At 30.8% G+C, this 18,445-nt stretch overlaps 3 protein-coding genes across 9 annotated transcripts; all 3 read right to left on the reverse strand.

The window, feature by feature from the left end:
• Positions 1–2,615: 2,615 nt before the first annotated feature.
• Positions 2,616–6,583, reverse strand: LOC100785440 (membrane-anchored ubiquitin-fold protein 3-like). Of its 6 annotated transcripts, none has more exons than NM_001255073.2 (5): positions 6,379–6,517; positions 5,881–6,063; positions 5,448–5,666; positions 4,410–4,579; positions 2,616–3,125 (listed from the first exon to the last, which is right to left on the reverse strand). In NM_001255073.2, the coding sequence occupies exons 3-5, from the start codon at positions 5,578–5,580 to the stop codon at positions 3,096–3,098; spliced, it is 333 nt and encodes a 110-aa protein (NP_001242002.2). In that variant the 5' UTR covers positions 5,581–5,666; positions 5,881–6,063; positions 6,379–6,517; the 3' UTR covers positions 2,616–3,095. The 6 variants fall into 6 exon arrangements, with proteins under 6 accessions (NP_001242002.2, XP_014626828.1, XP_014626827.1 ...); XM_014771342.3 differs by having other exon boundaries at positions 2,631–3,125; positions 5,996–6,063; positions 6,379–6,582; XM_014771341.3 differs by having other exon boundaries at positions 2,631–3,125; positions 5,881–6,075; positions 6,379–6,577.
• A 5,522-nt stretch (positions 6,584–12,105) lies between these two features.
• LOC100499748 (uncharacterized) lies at positions 12,106–12,890 on the reverse strand. 2 transcript variants are annotated; one of them, NM_001248549.2, is made up of 2 exons: positions 12,736–12,861; positions 12,106–12,650 (listed from the first exon to the last, which is right to left on the reverse strand). In NM_001248549.2, the coding sequence occupies exon 2, from the start codon at positions 12,585–12,587 to the stop codon at positions 12,282–12,284; it is 306 nt and encodes a 101-aa protein (NP_001235478.1). In that variant the 5' UTR covers positions 12,588–12,650; positions 12,736–12,861; the 3' UTR covers positions 12,106–12,281. The 2 variants fall into 2 exon arrangements, with proteins under 2 accessions (NP_001235478.1, XP_006603650.1); XM_006603587.4 differs by having other exon boundaries at positions 12,108–12,644; positions 12,736–12,890.
• Positions 12,891–14,776: 1,886 nt separating this feature from the next.
• LOC100788094 (glutaredoxin-C11) lies at positions 14,777–15,761 on the reverse strand. The gene has a single exon (XM_006604638.4). It carries the CDS (start codon positions 15,350–15,352, stop codon positions 15,044–15,046), a length of 309 nt encoding a protein of 102 aa, XP_006604701.1. The 5' UTR covers positions 15,353–15,761; the 3' UTR covers positions 14,777–15,043.
• Between the last annotated feature and the right edge of the window lie 2,684 nt (positions 15,762–18,445).

Here is an 18,445-nt window from a genome sequence, read left to right on the forward strand (position 1 = left end):
TCAATTATCTTATCCTAACACACTCTTATTATAAATTCCTTGAATGAAATAGACAAGGCTTCAGAACAAATGGCATGCATGTAACACAAGTCATCCACAATATATTTCACAAAATAAGTCAATACTATCGGCAAAATAATGATATATATCCTTGAATTTCCCTTTGATATTACATCGGGGGAAATAAGCAAACGTGGTAAAGAATAGAAACTTTGAGATGATTTTGTAATTAGGTTTCACTAACACCCAAACCTTTACTCTTGTTTGGGTTTCGAAATCACGAACCGCACTGTAAAACACTTGTGACCAAATATGTGAAAAGAAACTGTGATGGTAGAGTTACAATCATTGCATAGAATTGAAACCAGTCAAATACCCAAACCCATTGTATATAAGAGCAGCGGCACGGTTAGAAACCAGAAACATTTGAGAATAAATCAATGCTGACAAATTTCATCAGAGACAACAGATTTCTCCAGGAACTTCTGCTTTAAAAAGTGATTTTTTTTATTAAGTTATTAGAATAGACAAAAATTAAGATGGATTATAGATTCTAAGTAAAATAGATATATAAGTTACACTCCAAAAATTGAGACAAATAATGTGTGACTTCTTAAGACTCCCGCAATGGACAATTACCTCAAGTTTTCCTCAGTACACAGAGAGAAGGTGTTTTTTGCAGGATTAAATTAAATTACCCGTACTGCAATTTCCCTAAATCCTCTCTTTTCTCAGACGCAGATGCAGAAGCAGAGTGTTGCTCCATTGATCAAGGTGCAAAACACAGAGACGAGACAGGGCAAGATTTTATTTATAAAAATTTGTTCAAAACGACAACGTAAAATCTGTCGTTTTCTATGCATTGAGTTTTATTTTATTTTTATAATGATTCTATTTTATGTTTCAATTTTAATATATTTCGACACTATTTCTTCATAAGCGAAATAATATATTAAAACTCGATTGCGAACATAATATTTCCATCCGTTAAAAAAAACATAATATTTCCACTTATCCAAATTACAAACCACAAAAGCTAGTGTGTATTTGATCTTAGGTTGAGAGATTGATTATGAGTTCACAGTTAATTTCAAGTAAATTTTAATATGTTTAATTTTACGTTGAAGAAAAATTTATAATTAATTATATTGAAGTAATTTTGAGTAATTTATGCTTGAATCTAAAATTATATAAAATTTTAATTCCTAACTTATTTTTTTATTAAAAATATTTAAATATAATCACATCAGAAAAAATTAATTAATTAAAATTAATTTTATTGAAAATTAATTTTATCATACACTTGTTGAAACACACACCTACTGTAATTCTTCATGCTCTTCCAAAGGCTTCTACTACTTAGCTCTATTTGTCATTTTTAGTTTTCTCGATTAATTTATCAGTGAAATATCAATTAAATTATTTAAGTTTGCTTTCATTAAATTTTTTTTACAATAGACAAGATAACTAAGTAATGTAAAATTTATTACAATACCTATTTAGTATCAATTATCTTAAGATAATTCATATTATTATATATTATAAAATATATAAATATTATATATTTATATAGCAAGAGCAAGGGGAGGGAGAAGCAGGGAGAAAGACACAAATGTGTATATTTTGTTTTTTTGAATATTGTTTTTTGGACAAAAAGTTGTCCAGTAAGTTATAAGTAACAAAAAGTTAAAATTTGTTTTACTGATCTTCATTTAACCTTTGTCCCGTGATGTTTTTTAGATCAACATAAACCAATTATATTATCTAATACTACAGTTTTTAACAAATTAAATAAACCTTTGATTCGTGATTGCTACTCTTATGAGTAACATCTTTTTCTTAAACGCCAATATGATTCTAATTCCCTGGTATCATATCTAAAAACTTCTCTTTATAATTTATTTTTACATCAAGTTAATATAATCATATACGAAAAATAATTTATGAAAAAATATTAGCAATACTCTCTCTAATACTATTTTTAATATTTCTTTATGGTTAACTGGAATTTATTAAAAATTACTAATTTTTTATGTCATATTCTTCATTTAATAATTATCTCTCCTGATTTAAAAGAATGACACATCAAAATTAATTATTTTTAATACATTTCAATCAATAAAAAATATTTAAAAGAGACTATTAGAAAAAGTGTCATCAATATTTCTTTAATTGATGTATTAACAGATTAAACAAAAATCATATTATTATTTAATGATAAATTATTATATATAATAAGTCTGTTAATTTTTATAAATCATCTTAAAGACAGTAAAAATAAATAAATCATCTTAAAAGTTATATTTATCATAATTTTTTATAATTACTATTTGATCCTTATAGTTATAAAAGAAATTCCATTTTAGTCCTAATGTTTAAAAAGTATTTTATTTTAGTCCCTACATATTTTTAATACTTTTTAGTCTCTACAACGAGAATTAAAAGAAATCAAAAAAAAGATATATGAAAATATTAAAACAAGATGTTTTTAAGTATAATGATTAAAATGTTTTTTTTCATTATTACACTACTATACAGATTAAATGAGTAATTAAACTTAATTTTTGTATTACTTAGAGATCTAAAAATATTTGCATAGAATTTAAACTCAAACATAATCTATCAAGGAATCATTAAATAATGTCCACTGTCACATTGTTGGCTGAATTGTGCCATTAAGAGGTGAAGGGGTACACTTAATGCCAATTGATGCTTAGCCAAGGTTTGTCAAATTATTTACTTTCAAACAATATGCATCATCGAATGTTGAGGCAGCCTGATATAGTCTAGACAAGTTGTAGCCAAGGTCTGTGCCCTGCAACACTCTTATTGTACTTGTTGGGGTCAGAATTTTACAATGCTAATATCTGTTTTCACTCCGAAGACAGTAACTAGAAATGAATTGAACATTAAAAGAAGCAAGCAATAACGATTGGACAAAGACAAACATGTCTTAAAAAGGTAACCACGAGGTATTGGATAGGCACTGCCTAGCCATCATCCCAATAGTTAAAAATAGAAAAAATGTAACCTTATCTTTAAGGGCAACCACAAGGTAAGCTTCCTAAACTAAAGGATAGTGCATGAGCACGAATTCATCTTTTGCTTGTCATCCTTATTCTTCTCTGCAAGGTAACCACAAGGGAAAATCACATTAAAAAAAGAAGGGAATATCTTAAGTCCGTGTCTGTGAAACATGAAATGTTTCAAAGGCAACGTAATAAGTGTTACTAAATGCATCTATGTAGTAATGCAAGTATAAAACCAGTCACCAAAAAAGTTTTTTTTTTAACTTTTTAAATCTATTATTCATAATGTATTTTTTTTCAATATTTACTATTATGTTTTAAAATTTTCACACACTTTAACAAAAGATACTATGTTTGTAAACAAGAGAAATGCTAACAACTTTCCTCCTGACGCACACTTTATGATTGATTTAAATTTATTGGAATCTACAAAATCATGAGAGAGAGTCTTTAAATAAGCCGTGAGATTCATTTATTTTTGTAATTTTAAAAAAAAATTCAACCAATCAAAGAGAGTGTATTCTTAAGGGTGTATTACTAACATTTCTCTTGTAAACAATTAGTGAACCTAAGAGTTATGCAACTGTAAAAGTTAAAAGAAGAAAGAAAACACTGTCTTGATAGAAATAATAAACAATTTTTATTTTACATCTTTTCCTTCTCTATCCTGCCAAGGAAATAGGGCAGAGAAGGAAGTGGGATACAGATCAGATTAACAGAAATTGACAAGAAGATTAGAGATAAATCACACACTATATGACATAATGAAATGCCAATTGGTGCTTAGCCAAGGTTTGTCAAATTGTAAAAGATTGTCTTATCTTAAAAGCATCCAAGTGGGTACACATATAGCATATTTAATAATTTTAGTTTATATTTTCAGATTTTGTGATTGAACACCTTAAGTTCATGTTGGCCAAGCAACACAAAATAAGACCATCCCGCTCAAGTACAAGCCATTTCAGGCAAAGCACCAAGTTTAGATGATAAATTGATTGGTTTGCTACTAAATGATACATGTTGTAATGACCCTTCAAATCTTATGCCTTCTTTAGCCAGTTTTGCTTACTTAATGACTGATATATTTATAGAATATTGTTTAAATATAAAATATTATGAAAATGTATTTATTTTTTTTATTTTAATTACTTTATTATTTTTTTTTATATTTTTATAAAAAATGATCTTTGCGTACTGATGTCTTAGTTTTTAAAAATTGTATAATGCCCTTCACCAATACCAATATAGGTGATCCCATGGTCCAACCCATATGTATGCAACTTATACGCTTAAGCACAAGCACAGGTGAAAAGATTGAGCAAACATATCCATGCAACCTATATACTCGAGCAAAAGTACAAATGAAAAGATTGAGCATACCTGTTTTTTTTTAGTTACTGGAGGTTGTACTACAACATGCATCGTAACAACACCCCCAGGGATTTCACCAAACGTTATTCTGTAATCAGCAAGAGTTTTATTGTTTTCCAAAACTTTACCGGCATGTATAAGCTTTAGGTCACTTACAGACTTTGGTGTAACTGTTTTGCCTGTAAACAGAAAGATTCCACTGAAAGGTAAGGTAAGCATGTTGCATAAAAGAGAAAATAAAAAAATGATGGACATACATATGTGAAAGTATTCATGGGAAAAGGAAAACAAGACATTTATCTGCAGGAATGATCATGTGCGAGGCTGGACTTTCTTTTATTTTTTAGTGGAATGTGTGAGACTGGAGTACTGGACTCACAAGTAGAACAAAGGATAAATGCACAAAGAAAGCATGCAAGTCTGCAACTAAAAGGAGAGATAAATATATAAGAAAAGAATTGCAAAATTTTAAATTGAATAAGTTAAGCTTCACTAAAAATAATGGGGCCAGGCATGGTAGTTATTGTTGGTGTCTACCATGCAGCAAAAAATATAACCCGATACATATTACAGTCAATTGCCAAAAGATGTCTAATGTATGTTTTAAATTAGTTCTTGGAGAAATTATAATGTGCATAGAATATTAAACAACAATGATCCAACATAAAATAAAATAAGGAATTATCAACGTGGCATCATTCATTTGGTGATCCAAAGACTTGTAAGTTGTAACATCAAATCAGTCCTACATGTGACATCAATTTGAACCGTTTTGATGTCACTTTGAGTCTTTGGGGAACTAGCTTGTTCCCACAAATGTTTTGAATGACCAAATTGTTCCCAAATATATTTTTAGTGAACCAAAGTGATTGTGAAGTCTTAAGAAAAACTTATATACAGAAAGTCAGATCGGGCCTTTGGGCCATTGTATAAAAAAACAATATATATATATATATATATATATATATATATATATATATATATATATATATATATATATATATATATATATACAGTCAGACACACCCCACAAACAAGACGACAAACCTTGAGGCCACTCAGCAACTAGCTTTTGCTTAAGGGTACCAACTGTGGTAGATGAAGAATATGTACTGTGTGCTATATCAGTTCCGTCATATATGCGGAATTTAAGCTCAATACACCCCTCGCCTTCAGCCATGATGATAGCTTGTGTCCACCTCCGCCAAGCTTATGCAATAGCAAAGTGCTTCCTTGGATCAAAGGATTTACTCTCGCCTTGTTCACCTACAAATGAATTCCCATTCCCATAAGGCCATAACTCCAATCCATTTACACACAATTTAACTATAAAAGAAAATCAATAGTTGTATTAAGAACGACAATGCAGTGTAGAAGAATCCCAACTCTTAGCAAGAATGGCAAGTATAACATGTTTTCAGTGACCAAAAAATCAAAATCCCGAAACATAAACAGGAAAATGAAATTAACATGCACGCACGCTATCCACAAAACTAATCTGTGTGACTCTGAGGGAAATTTCCTTATTATAGAAAGCTTGCAAAAATTGCACATCTGAATTTGCAGCTAGGGAACCGATACAACCAAGTGAACACCTCATATGATCCAATTGCTTCTCCAAACAATGTTTACTAGATATGTCTCTGCGTGCTTATAGGGATTCCTACAGATCACACTGAATTCACATTAGAATTGATTCAATCAATCTGAGTTAAGCATAATAGTAGAAATGAAAACCAGAACTAATTGATAAATCTGTGATTGTTCGATTTCCTAAATTTTTGGCCAACAGAATGCGGTTCTACGATTATAAGCGCAAATTAAACCCTAAAGTGATGCAAAAAAACGAAGAATCGAATCTGAATAAAGAACCGGACTCGATTTTAACATGCCCTGGGTTTGTCTTCAATAAGGCTTAGCTAAAATTGAAATTAAAAAAAAAAAAAGATAGAGAAAGAGTTTAAGGAATTGATAATACCTGATCAAGAAGCCATCAATGGAAGATCAGTGACATATGATAGTCTATATTAGAGAGAGATCTGTTTGCTTCGTTTCTTTACTACGTTTGTGGCTACGATGGCTTGTTAAAATTGTAAAGTATTGTACCTATAAAAAATAATAATTATAAAGGTTAAAATAAATAAAAAGAAAAACACAACAACGGTTGTTGAATGAACCAACTGACTGTACGGATTCACAAATACGGTTTTTCACTTTTTCTCCTTCCTTCCTCTTTTTTTTTTTAATTCGTGGCAGATTTGAATTGACTCGAACTTAATTAAGGACAATTAGCGAGCTGAATGCAACAGTGCAATCAATAAAAAACCATACAAACCACTCTTACCCTATTGAACCACCCATGCATGGACCAAAGACACAATGGATCAAGTCATCAACATTCAACAAACTAGCTAGCAGGTACCCTACTTTGCCAAGCCACTAAAATATGTTTGTGATCCTAACAAACAAGATTTCTAGGTCAAAGAATTAACCTCAATAGTCATTTGTTTTAATTTAAGAGCATCTCTAGTGTTTTTATATAACCAATCTAATTTTTGTCACATCAATACTGTGACACCCTCTACCCTCACAAATAATAAATACAAGAAAATAAAATCATGCGGAATTTTTTTTTTTAAAAAAAACATATTGACTTTAAATTGATTTCAAAAGATAAAGGGTTCACATTCACTAAATGAAAACATAATAGAAATTGTTCAAATAAAAACAAAAAAGTTATTCCGGCTCAAAACAAGGCCGTCCATACTGAATGAATAATAAAAAGAACTAAAACAGAAAACATAACTCAACAATATTGTTTGCGGAAAAATATAGCATGCGAAATAATTTCTATGCCCCAATGTCACACTTATCAGAGCATATCTCTATCACAGATTAAGTCTCTTCGGCTCTAACATGGAATTCATCATATGATGGCTCACCTGAACAAATGACAATCAGCCCAAACACAAACACACACCGGGAATGAGTTATCACATTCATATATAATAAAATATTAGAGCATGTAAAACATATAGTACTTACAACTGAATTTATATAATTAACACCGTTTCACAAAATCACACATATTATGCACATTCATTTAAGTTCGTCCACTCCAGAAAATAACATCAAACCATAATTGTTAACCCAATGAAAGACAAACACATGCGTTATGCAACAAATACTCTAGACTCAAGCCTACATACAATGTGGTACCATTTTCCAGTGAAAAACCTCGTCGGGCGTCTAGGAGTACATGACAGGACATGCCTCACAATGGGTAAGTCAGGTCACTCTCACTAAGTGAAATCATAGGGAGACCAGTCAGGGTCACGCTGTTTTGCGAGAATGCTCCAACCATGTGGGATCGGCACAGGCTTACAGGAGCACTCAAACCGGATGACCCCCAAGGCCTACACTCCGAAGAGTCCGTCAGGGCCTCTCCCTCCTGATTCAGGTCCAACAAAAAAAAAACATTTGAACACAAAGACTCTACCTATGAATTATGCAATACACACAACTACTCAATTGTTTTCAAAATCTCGAATGTATATATATATATATATATTTAAAATATTTTAACTCAGTGCGCCTCAAGTGATTAACTCGTCGGGTTCCCACAGTGGATCCCATCACAACTCATCGCGCATTAACTCGTCGCCCTTAAAGGGTCTTACAGTTGTGTGATTACATAGTTCATGACTCACAACTCAAAACATACAACATCTCAACAATTATGTAATTCACAATCCATTACGTACTAAATGATTATCACTTACACACAGTCTCAACCATAATTTCATAATAAAATAATTTATCGTATCTCATGCATCCTACACATATCATTCAATAGTAACATTTACTTGACACAACAAAAATATAGATTAAACCGAATATATTAATTCAACAAAATAAATAAATAAAAACATCTACAACAATTAATTTGAGATGTGACATAAATAATTATGATTAAGCAATAATTTTACAAAAGTATTTAATTTATTATTATACATATATAACTAAATAAAATAAAATAAAATAATAATTTCACAATATTTAATATATTTCTACAAAGCAATAAAATAATAATTTCACAAAATATTTAATTTATTTCTCCAAAGCAGTAAAATAATAATTTCACAACAACATCTAATTTATTATATATATATATGCATAACATGAAAAGTAAAAAGCATGTGTATTCGTTGCTGCACTTACTAGGATAATATCTTTAATGAATAATATATTAAATATATATATTATTGCAAAGGAATATATGACTGCTCAAAATTCGTTTCTCAAATCAAGGTGAAGAAAAAACAATAACGTGCATATTCTCCGCACTTTAAAAGGAACGTTTAATGTTGAAATTTATTTATCAATTTAATATGCAGAAACAATAACGTATCAAGCATATTTGATGCACTTTAACGTATCAAAGTTTTCATTTTAATTGCTGCAGTTTTGTTATACTATTAAAACAAGCAATTATGTCATTAGTAATAATGCATATTGCACAAAATAAGTGTAATTTAAATAAAATATATTATTTGCAATTAAAGAGAACCTCTATAATAATTAATTTAAGATATAGCAAAAATAATTATTATTAAGGATAATTTTACACCGTATTTAATTGATTATTATACATATATAACATATATAAATGAAAAGAAATACAAATAATTTCACAGTAATATTTAATTTATTTCTGCAAAACAATAAAATAATAATTTCATAACAATATTTAATTTATTATATATATAAAAAAAACGAACGTAGATACAGAGCATGGAATTGCAACTTTAACAAAAGGGAATATACATATTGCATCGTAGTGTAGGTGGGAATTGCAGTTTCAACAAAAGAAATATATGCAAAGACACAGTACGCGTTATTCATAAATTTTTATTACAAAAAAAGGAATATAATTATTTGGGTCAAATTCTTTCATTCAAATTATAACAATTCACTGACACATTTAAAAAAGTAATTCACAAGCACAAAACAACAAATATTATACACGTTAGTTAATATACAAAAAGAATCCAGTAATAACAATTGCCACTTAAAAAAAACTTGATATACACTAACACAAATATCATATCAATATACACTAAACCGGATCATAGAATTTCATGATAGAAGATATTACACTCAATTTAGCGTAAGAATTATTCAATTTGAAAGAATCATGAATTAACATTTTATAAAAACAATCCAAAATTGATCCTCTAGAGACCCCTATACATGTTCCTTCTTATCCCCAAGCGTGAGTAACTCATCCCTTACCTCGAGGTAGTCGCTTAAATGTTCTCTGTTAGCAATGGTGGCGTCTCTGGTGCTCTCTAGAGCTCCTCCTCTGGTTGCTCTGTTAGGGTTCTTGTGCGTCAGAAAAGAAAAAGGGGCAGAAGTGTTTTGTAAAAGCTGCTCTAGGTTAACATTTTGTTTATATAGTGGAGATTTATGACCTAATTATATTTTTATTTATTTATTTATTTATTAACTTATTACTGTATTATTTATTTATTAAAAAAAAACGACTGTTACAAATACTATTAAATAACTCAATTTTTTTTCAATAAAAATTTTCATTAACAAATTGTTTAACTCACAAATATGTTTTTTTTATATTTAATACAAAATTTAAACAACTCATAATTATATATATATATATATATATATATATATATATATATATATATATATATATATATATATATATATATATAACAAACTCCAATTTTAAGCAACTTCAATTCACATGAGACACACCAAAATAATATTTTTTTGTTAAACAATCCATTAAATAACTCTTATTATAGATTCTCTAAGTTATTAAACATATGAAATGTACCATAACAAACATGACTTCTAATTCTTTTTTTTATCTCTCTATATAGCATTTTATTGTTGTCGGCAATATTCAATTGATTGTTCCGCACAAATATTTTTTAAAGACAATTTTATTGGAATAAGACAATAAATGTAAATATTTTTATCAACAGAAATTTAAACCTTAATTAGTGGTATTGTAAGTAACTAACCCCTTATGTTAAATCTTAGTTATCTCAGTTGATTCTAAGCCACTGAAATACTATGCTCAATTTGAAAGATGCTACTAAATATAGGGATCACCAGAAATTGGCGGAGCATAGGGAACTCCATGACCCCCCACAATTGCTATCTGTAATATATGCTCTTACTTACATGTCTCTAATTATTACATAACTTGGATTTTGACATCACCTGTGACACTAATTGACCTATTTGGTAGCAAATGTCCATTTAACTTCCTTAGTAAATAGACGTGTACTACAACCACAATCTGACAGTTATACTTATTTCCCATGTAGTTGGGAAATTCTGTATTTACAAGCCATGGTTAGGAAAGTTTATTCGATACCAAATTTAAAGAAGGAAAAAAAATAGATTTTTTTTATATTTATACTTGTGTTATTGATTCAACTGTGGACTAGGAGATCATTCATAATATATTTGGAAGTGATAACCATCATTCTTCACCAAGATACTAGGCTACATATGTATAGCTAATTAAACTAACACTAAGGAAAGAATTTTTTGTATAAATACAGGATTAATTTCACAGCACTACCTCTAGCTAAGCCTAGAGTATGCTTTCCCATATTTCGATATTGACTGATGTCTGTGGGAGGAAAAGAAGAGAATAAAAATAAACACAAGATAAGAAAAAGGTAAGGAATGTAATACCTTTCTTTATCTTGGGATAAAGTTGAAGAATCCGTGGCACTAGATCAGAAAAAGACGAGAATTTCCCTGTTAACTTTTAAATTTGTGGACAACGCCAAGAGATTGAAAAGTTAATGCCAGCACGATATTTTTTCTTTTTCTATATGTTGCCTCAATATTCTATTCTCCCTCTCAGAAACAATTTTCAAAGTTTCAAATGCTTTTTTTTTTTTATTTGAGTTTAATAGGTATACACTAAATGTAAAAGTTTTTGCACATGAGAAATCATTCTTGATATAACTAAATTAAGTAGCCATTATATAATTCAACAAACTCACTTGTATATAATGATTTGTGATTAAATGATAATATAAACATCCTATAAACAATCAATGTATATATTAATTTTTATATTTTATTTTACATAACTTTTTGGTAGAGAAGCTCCCCTTCTTCACTATAGAGTACATGAGGTTAACATGAGAAGGATGGGCAAGATATGACAGACATTAATTTTGACCTATATAATGGTTGGGCAGACTGAGACAGGGAAAACCATAATGGGTTTGCTAGCTGTTAGTGTTTGGCCAATTCCCATGCATCTTACCTATCTTTCAGAGAATATTTTCTTCACAAGATGCAGAAGGAAGGATGGACACACACACATATTCAAAGCAAGTGACTGCAGATACTTTTCATTTTACTAGAATGACTTGAAGTTGAAGGTTACTGAATATTACTGGTAGGTTCTTGAAACAGATTGGAGAAAGAGGGACAAAGACAGGAGGGAGAATGGTGGTTGAGCTTTTATGAGAAGCATCAGGGAAGAAACTTTCAGGGTATGCTCTTTACTATACTATAGTACTAGTACGCCATGTTAATTGAGAGATTATTAGCCTTAATTAACCCAAAAATTGCCTTGTTATGGGAAACATCTTGTGATAGAGATTGTCAATATCATTCATAATCAGATCACTGGCACTGTAGTACAAGTATATAAATTAAACTTTCATTAAGAATATTTATGTGATTACATTATAGCTAATTAAATGCTAGGAGACACTTCAGACATAAAACACTAGAATATCAATACTATGCTCACTACTCTACTAATTCAAACCAGCTTATTCTTCCAGCAGGTATCAGGAACTATTCTTGTGCTTCTTTTCAAGACAAAGCCTGATAAGGTTTCAGCATCTGAGTGAGTGAACCACTTAGGTGGAGGGACATGATTTCATTGGTGGATCCCCTTAGCTTCCCTCCTATGAACACAGCTGGGACTGGAGCAGTGCAGCCTAGCCTCAATAGAGCTTTCTCCATTTCTCTGCCTTCAGGGTCATGATCAATCTCATGAACCACAGGATTCACCCCAAGTTCTTGAAACAGAATGTTAACTGCATAGCAGAGGCAACAAGAACTCTTTGTGAAAATCACCACACCCTTTTCAGAGGCCAACCTCATCACCTTGTCCATATTGATACACCACTGATCAAGCACCTGTGATCTTCTAAATATATATGTACAGAATTTCTGTTCCTGACACAACAAAAAATAAATAAATGTAACACAAACAAGAAAGAAAATTTAGAAGTCTAATTTTGAAGATATGTGTTTAGATTACCTTAGACTTATTAGAACTCCCAAACCATCAGACCGAATCCAAACTGAATTCGATCCAATGGCTATATTGGGTTGGCAGTCTAAGGAGGAGATTTGGGGAATAGAAAATTATATGAAGCTTGAGGTTATTTGGAATGAGCTGATATACTAGACTATTTATAGGGACCGCTTTGTTTGTGCAAGAGCAAAGCACGTTCCAAAGAGGTTGTGCTTTTTGGATTCCCAACTTAGTGTATGATCTTATTCGGTTTTGCAAGTTGGAAGACATATTACACGTATATGCCTCAATTGGTAGACTAGCCATGAGACCAAAATCATATAGTACCAAGATTTTATTCAACTTAAACAATTGAAAACAGTATCTTTCTGTAACCAAACTAATGCAATTTTTCCTGTGTCAAACGTGTGTCACATATATATTAACCCTTTGTTGAACTTGTACATATTTTGTGAATGTTAAAAAATAAGAATGCTTCTCGCTCGCTCTCTCTCTCTCTCTCTATACTAGTGAATGGTCAATTTATATCTGATTCTCACAATCAACTGCTTTGAATCCTTATGCCTAAAGAATGAGAGACTGATGAGATGGCTTTTTCAGTGGCTGCAAGATTCTTGGTGTTGCACCCACTAACTTGTGCGATTCTCTATGACACCGAAGCAGTTTAGTTTTGGGAATTGGGGAACTCTACGTAGATGCAGCACTTATATATATATATATATATATATATATATATATAGTGTCTCACTTGTGTAGATGGCACACGAATGGAATACATTATATTATACACGTATAGAAGTAGAGCGAAAAAAATAGGTCCATTTTGAGAAGAATTAATTAACAACCCATTCAAGCCACAAAAGAATCCTATGCATATATCATAACTGAACATCCAACTTCTTATCCATAGGTAGGTGCCAGCACAAATACATATCACAAGCACGTGAGTCTTGGTTTGAATTGGTGAATATGTTAATTAGCTAAATGTATTAATAACTAATAAATTTGGAGACACAAATTATTTGTCATTGCGCATGTTGCTTGACGGTCACGTCATGCTCCTGCAGATAAATTATTTTAGAAATCAAGTGATGTCTTAGCATATATAGTCTACACACGCATGAAAATCATACAGGAAAATCAATATATCTTGCTTTGTGGATAGGGTGGAATAATAAAGGAGACATAAAAAGTGCTTGCATAACCTTTTTGCTTCAAGGTTCGGAGGGCTCGCCATGCACGTTCCTTGCTAAAAAAGTTTGAATATCTCTACCGCCAACATATCACTAATGAGTGATGTGTCTACTTGATTATTGTCCCTCGCACCTGGTGCCCATATTGAGCGGTGAGGAATCAACACCTAGTTATGCCTTAATTTAACACTTGAAATAATACTACTACAGCAACAAAGTCTTATCTCATTATATATGAGATTAATTACATAATAATATTTAAAGAGAAAATTTTCAAATATAAAACTTGTTCCAATTTCCTTCTTAACCGCTTTCTCCTCCTATTTATAGTACTGAAAATTGTACAATTTGTTCTTCAACACAAGTAATGTGTATTATCTTGTCTAATACAAGAAATTTTCAGCAAGAGAAAGATTTACATAAATAGGATATAATTGTGTACAAAAATTTAACTATTTAATCTGTGTCTCTCTCCTAATTTGTTCTCATCGATGTCTCTCGAAACTTCCTTTATAAGTGTCCAAAATATTTTATCTAATTTTTTATATTCTTTTTCTCATTTAAGTGTCACATCAATCTCTCCTTGTATACGATGATTTTGTATCTAACAACTGGAATAATAGGATGATATATTAATATTAGCTTAGCTGGCTTTCATGAAGAAGGGGTTTATTCCTCTTTTCACCAAACAGATGAGACTTTGATGGAATACTATGTTTTTGATTGAAAACAATTCTCTGCGAATTTTATTATTCGACAGCAAATTTGCCCACAATAGAGTGAATTTGATGACTAATTAACTATGTATTTATATGCGAGAGGAACATGTTATGACGAAATTAGATGAAGTGTGTGATAAAAAAACTTAACACTTGCATTAACCTTTTCTCCCGCATGATCAAGTTTCATAATAGACAGAGTTAGCCTTCAAGAAAATACCCCCCAAAAAAAGAGAAGACTATTTTCTTATACAGACTTCTTTTGGTACAATTGAAAGAGGACACTCAAGAAAAAGCAGGAGTGTCCCTGATTAAACACAAAATAGCATATCAGCAGAGTTCCTTCTACACCACTTTAAGTATATGGAACTCTTATATATAAGTCTTTAGTGTAACTAACTAAAACCAGATGGCTTTTGCATCCATGAGCAATTGTTTGAGGGAGCCATCAACATGGAGGGATATAACATCTTTGGATGAGCCCACAAATTTTCCACCTATGAACACTGCTGGGACTGAAGGGTTACAACCCATACCCCTCAAAGCCCACTCCATTTCCTTCCCATAGGAATCATTGTCAAGCTCATGAACTGCTGGGCTTGCTCCAAGCTCATAGAAAAGTTGCTTTATGCTGTGACACATGCAACATGAACTCTTGGTAAATATAACAGCAGCCTTCTTTGATGCCAAGTCCTTAACTCTATCCATTAATTAATATAAGAAATACTATATAGGGAGAATATATATTGAAAGATGAGTGTGGGAAGCTAGTGTGATTTTTTGTTGTGCCCTGGTGAACCTTGAGATTTCATCAACTCTTATTTATAGTAGTGGTGAGGGATAGTGGATTGAATTGTATAAGCTAGAAAAGCATAGAAACAAATTAATTATAGTTAAATTAGATAGGAAAGAGAAAGAGAGAAAGTTCCTTCAGATATTTGTTTGGATAAGGGAGGTGCCACCCTGATCATTTGGTCGATGGTGACACAGCCAGTGCCATGAACAAGTTGCATTTAGCATCAAACTGTAAACGATAAATCAAATATCTAAGCTGGCCCTCCGTACGAGCAATAAACGCAGGAATAAGAACAATGTATAGTTTTATAAGCCTAGAAACTCTTTCCGCCCTGCCTTCAGCATCACAAAAACATTATTCTAATGTTAGTTATATGAACAAACTTCTCTGAGGCAGGTGGCACAAAACCATTGCTGTGTTGTCACAAAATCTATCAAAAGCATGGAATCAAATAGAATTAGAAATATGCAAAGTCATAGGCCCAGAAGAGGAAACCAATTCCAAATTTGCATGGTTATACCTTACCCTATAATGTGTGTGTGTTGAGGACTTGTGGGGATGGGGGGTACCCTGCCCTTATTTATTTATTTGTTAAGATATATCAAAATATAAAAAGGAGTAAAATAAGAAGAAAAAGGGAAATGGTTATGTTAATTAGATTTTAAGTTATTAAACTAATTACTCTGTCTATAAACAATTGATGGTCGATTATTATATATCTCCTAGACACTTAACCAACTTCTGCAACATGTGGTATGTGGCAGTGGTTTGGTTTGGTTCAATTTCTGTAATATGTTAGGTTGTGATTTGTGACTGAGGTTGATGTGAGGGAAGATAAGAGTTTATCCAAATTCTTTCCACTTTTTTCACTTTGGTCCCCGCATCAGAATCATGCAATGCAATGCACAAACAGTGGTGTAAGGTCCGGTAATCTTATTTGTGTTTGGCCATTGGGCATGGGAAGGGATTCTTGAAAATTGTGGGTGTATGTTAATATTGGATTTCATCAATATATATGATTCCATTTCCCTTGGTATAAATTACGTGGCTTCGAGCAATCATGTTAACTTTGGGAGAATGCTTGCATACATATCCATGAAAGCGAATCCAAATTAAAGGATTTTAGATTCTTACACATCAATTTATAGTATCAACTCAAGGAAGGAGAGAATGTCAACTTCAAATTCGGAATTTGCTAGAAGGATAAGGTATAATTTGATGGTAGGTTGCCCATTGTTCATGTCTAAGAGTGGAGCGGGTTAAAGATTGCACTGTATTTAGATATCTTATGCTGGGTAGTTAGGCAACTATAATACACAACACTAAAGAAACCGACCAAATCGGTTATCTAATATTCTTTAACTGTTTCAAAGTCGTTACGCAAAACATAAAAGTTTTGAATTATTCCGTTTCTGTAATTCTTTTTTAGATTATTTTTCATAAACCATTAATCTAAATATTGCTATGGTTTCTTGAAATTTTATACTAAACTCTATTGCCTTTTTAATTCTTATTATAATTCTTTTAATTATTCAAAAATATATTTCATTGGCGCTTTTGTTATTCGAGAAATACATTTCACCATGTATCCATGTAACGAGTTACTTTAAATGTTGAAAAAGAACAAGAGCATCGTGTGTAATTCCAAAAAGTATAGTGTAATTTGCTCAAAGATTTTAAAATAATTACTATAAAAATAACAATTTTATCAGACATATCAATCAATGATTAAATAAAAGTTTTTATGGTGTAAGTGAAATATGATTAAATTTATTCTCTTTTCTTACAAAGAGGATGTTAATTGTTACCATCGACAATTGTAGTTCAAGATTTATGTAGAAACTTCGGCACCGATATAAGCTACTAAGCAAAAGATACTGATAGAAATTCAGGGGGGGTTGTATCTTGAGGAGGGATAAGCCTCCACCAAAGTAAGTTTGTATAAAAAAAATATTACAATAAAGGGAGCATTTATTCTTAACTTTCCCGTACCCCCCAAAAAAAAATCCATTCTTAACTTTTAATTGATTGATCACAATGTATTTCAAACTAATCTAATAGATACTACTAAGTCCTAAATATGCAGCTCATTAAATATTTGGAATCTCAACTAATGAACCTTTGTTTAAAAGAAAAGAAAAGGAGGAAAAAGATAAAAAAAAAAAAGAAGAGAAAACACAATTATCAAAAAACTTCCCTCCCTTTGAAACACAAGAAAATATAAAAGGAAAGAAAAAAATGAGATGAGTCTTACACTAATATTCTTTCTATACAATTTTAAAAGAAACTGATAATAAAAGATATAAATTGATAAAATTACCATTATGCCCCTTGATATAACAAAAAAAATATAAATAGATTTATTTTTATAGAATTATTATTTTTATTTCAAATTAATAAATAAATAATTTAAAATTTATTAATATTTTTACATTTTTATTGACTTTTTTTGTCTGTTTTCTTTTTTCCTATATAGTATTGTTCCATCCATATCTTTGTATGATCTCACTCGAGATTCTTGTGCCCAGCTCAACTTGATCGACAAATTGAGAACAATCATTCACCCAAATTTGAGTATACAAATAAGCACCCTATAGGTATAAACGCTAACTTGATCTCATCACTCACTCTTCTCCTTTTGAGATTCACTTAGGCATCAAAGTGTTTGCAGGTACAATCCCTTGAGCTCTACCATTGAACAATATGATTTGTGTTGAATCTCCCTCGTGAGGAGCGAATCTCCATCACTTCCACCGAACAACTACAGACATTCACTTTAAATAAACAGATTTTTTTTTCTTTTTCTACTTATTTTATTTATTTAATAGATAAAATGAGTATTTTAAATTTATCTTAAATTTTGATTAAACAATTATTTTTTATATTTTTATTCCCTTGATTACATTTCTTTTTTTATTTAAGGGTATTTATATCATTTTCGTAAATAGTTACACTTCTTTCTTTCCTCTCACTTCTGGAAGAGTTTCATCAAAATTCAAATTACA

This window comes from Glycine max, chromosome 19 (genome assembly GCF_000004515.6).
Source record: "Glycine max cultivar Williams 82 chromosome 19, Glycine_max_v4.0, whole genome shotgun sequence".
Classification (NCBI taxonomy): domain Eukaryota; kingdom Viridiplantae; phylum Streptophyta; class Magnoliopsida; order Fabales; family Fabaceae; genus Glycine; species Glycine max.